Below are 1,685 nucleotides of genomic sequence, written 5' to 3' on the forward strand. Positions count from 1 at the left end.
TAACCAAGGACAGGGAAGAAGGAGTGTGGCACAAGAAAAGGCACAGACAGAGGTAGGACAGGGACAGGATGGTGAAATGCAAAAGGCAAGTCAGAGAGCACTGGGTGTGCATCCCTAATTCAGAGGGGGAACCCGTGTGACACTCAGGTTAGTGGGCAGGACCGGACGTGGGAAACTTTAAGAGGGCCCAGTTGTACTTAAACAAAATATCACAGGTAACACTGGGAGATTCTGAGGCAGAACTGAAAGCAACATCTTTTCCCACTGGTAACATTCTGAAAAACACCTGAGAAAGAGAAGTCTCCCAAAGCACAGCAACACGGCCCCCCAGAGGAAGAGGGAATGAAGTGCATGGGAATCTGTGCTTCTTAGGTGTGGCCCTGCCACCTCTCACCTGAGTGGTTCTGGAGGGTCTGGGCTTGCCCGTCTTTGGTAGGTGTGATCAGTTCCCAAATGAAACTCTTGATCTTCTCGCCCCCCTTATAATGCTTGACACAGTACACCAGGAGGGCATGGCAAATCATCTCCATGTCCTTCTCGTTCAGATGCCATTTGAATCGGCCATGAGTCAGGATGTCCTTCCACCGGCCCCAGCTGACAGTGGACATACAGACAGGTTGGAGGGAGGATGGGCCAGGTCATGCATGCAGCCTCCCCAGAGAGAAACAAGAGCCATACATGCTTTTGTTCTCTGTAGGTCTGTTAATCATCCCAAGGGCTTTGTCCTGAAAGGCCTTTGAGGACCACCTGACTGTAGCACACCAAATATCACTAAGGTGGACGTTGGACACTGAGAACTTCATATGGCCACTACAATGTTAAAAACGGAGGGACCAAAATACTGGGAGCAGGGAATAAATTCGGAATTAAAGAGTCCAGCAGCATTATTCAAAAGCAATGATGAGCTCACAGAAGCTGAACCTTTGATTTCTACCAGAGTCAAAGCCCCGCACGAATCATGCCTTGACTATAACATCTGTTGTGTGGACTCCTCATATATCCTTGGGGGATGGGGGGAAGCAGGAAATCAGTACCAGACAGCAAATTAGTACCAGAGATTTGCTGTGACAGGCATATGAGAAAACCATGGCATGTCTGCATTGTGGTTGCAGAGCATATGGTGACTGAGAGGGATTCTGGGCAGAAGGCATGGTTCTCTCTTGCTCCAAAAGATCCCCCTCTGCCCTATAATCCCAAAGGTGACTGGAGAGACATCCTAGACAAATCTTGGGGACTGAAAAACAGAGGGGAACAAACAACAACAACAACAACAACAACAAAACCAAGCAGAGCCAATACCCACCCAAAGATGAGCAGGTTCTTCTCTACCCGGAAGCACTCCGCTCGGAGGTAGCGCCTGGCTTTGTCATTGAGGTGCCTGGATCTCGTAAGCCTTTCATCTGAGTCGCTGTCTAACTCTGAAAACTCCATGAGCTCGTCTTCCTCAAACGAGTTGTAGTGTTTGGTCTGCTTTCTCACGCGAGGTCGGTCGATTACTAAGCTTTCCTAGAAATGGAGAGGACTACTGGGAAGAAAGTCCTCTTTTCTCTACTCCTATCACAATGTGTAAGTGTATCCCCAGGACACATTTGGGATAGAACCATACCCCTGTCTCATCCTCCAGCACTGAAGGCTCTTCCCAGCACATCTGCTGTCTCCACGACCACAGGACAAGCAGACAGGAT

At 49.1% G+C, this 1,685-nt stretch overlaps 1 protein-coding gene across 1 annotated transcript; it reads right to left on the bottom strand.

The window, feature by feature from the left end:
• Nucleotides 1-61: 61 nt before the first annotated feature.
• LOC108524994 (chromodomain-helicase-DNA-binding protein 6-like) lies at nucleotides 62-1,604 on the bottom strand. Its single transcript, XM_017866057.1, has 2 exons — nucleotides 1,304-1,604; nucleotides 62-594 (listed from the first exon to the last, which is right to left on the bottom strand). The coding sequence occupies exons 1-2, from the start codon at nucleotides 1,429-1,431 to the stop codon at nucleotides 369-371; spliced, it is 354 nt and encodes a 117-aa protein (XP_017721546.1). The 5' UTR covers nucleotides 1,432-1,604; the 3' UTR covers nucleotides 62-368.
• Nucleotides 1,605-1,685: the final 81 nt, after the last annotated feature.

The sequence above is a fragment of the Rhinopithecus bieti genome, unplaced genomic scaffold (genome assembly GCF_001698545.2).
Source record: "Rhinopithecus bieti isolate Rb0 unplaced genomic scaffold, ASM169854v2 repeat_38487, whole genome shotgun sequence".
Classification (NCBI taxonomy): Eukaryota; Metazoa; Chordata; class Mammalia; order Primates; family Cercopithecidae; genus Rhinopithecus; species Rhinopithecus bieti.

Coding starts and splice junctions, on each gene's coding strand:
- LOC108524994 (XM_017866057.1), bottom strand. CDS start 1,431: ATGGAGTTTTCAGAGTTAGACAGCGACTCAGATGAAAGGCTTACGAGA. Junction 595..1,303: donor AAGAACCTGCTCATCTTTGG/GTGGGTATTGGC, acceptor GTCCACTGTCAG/CTGGGGCCGGTGGAAGGACA.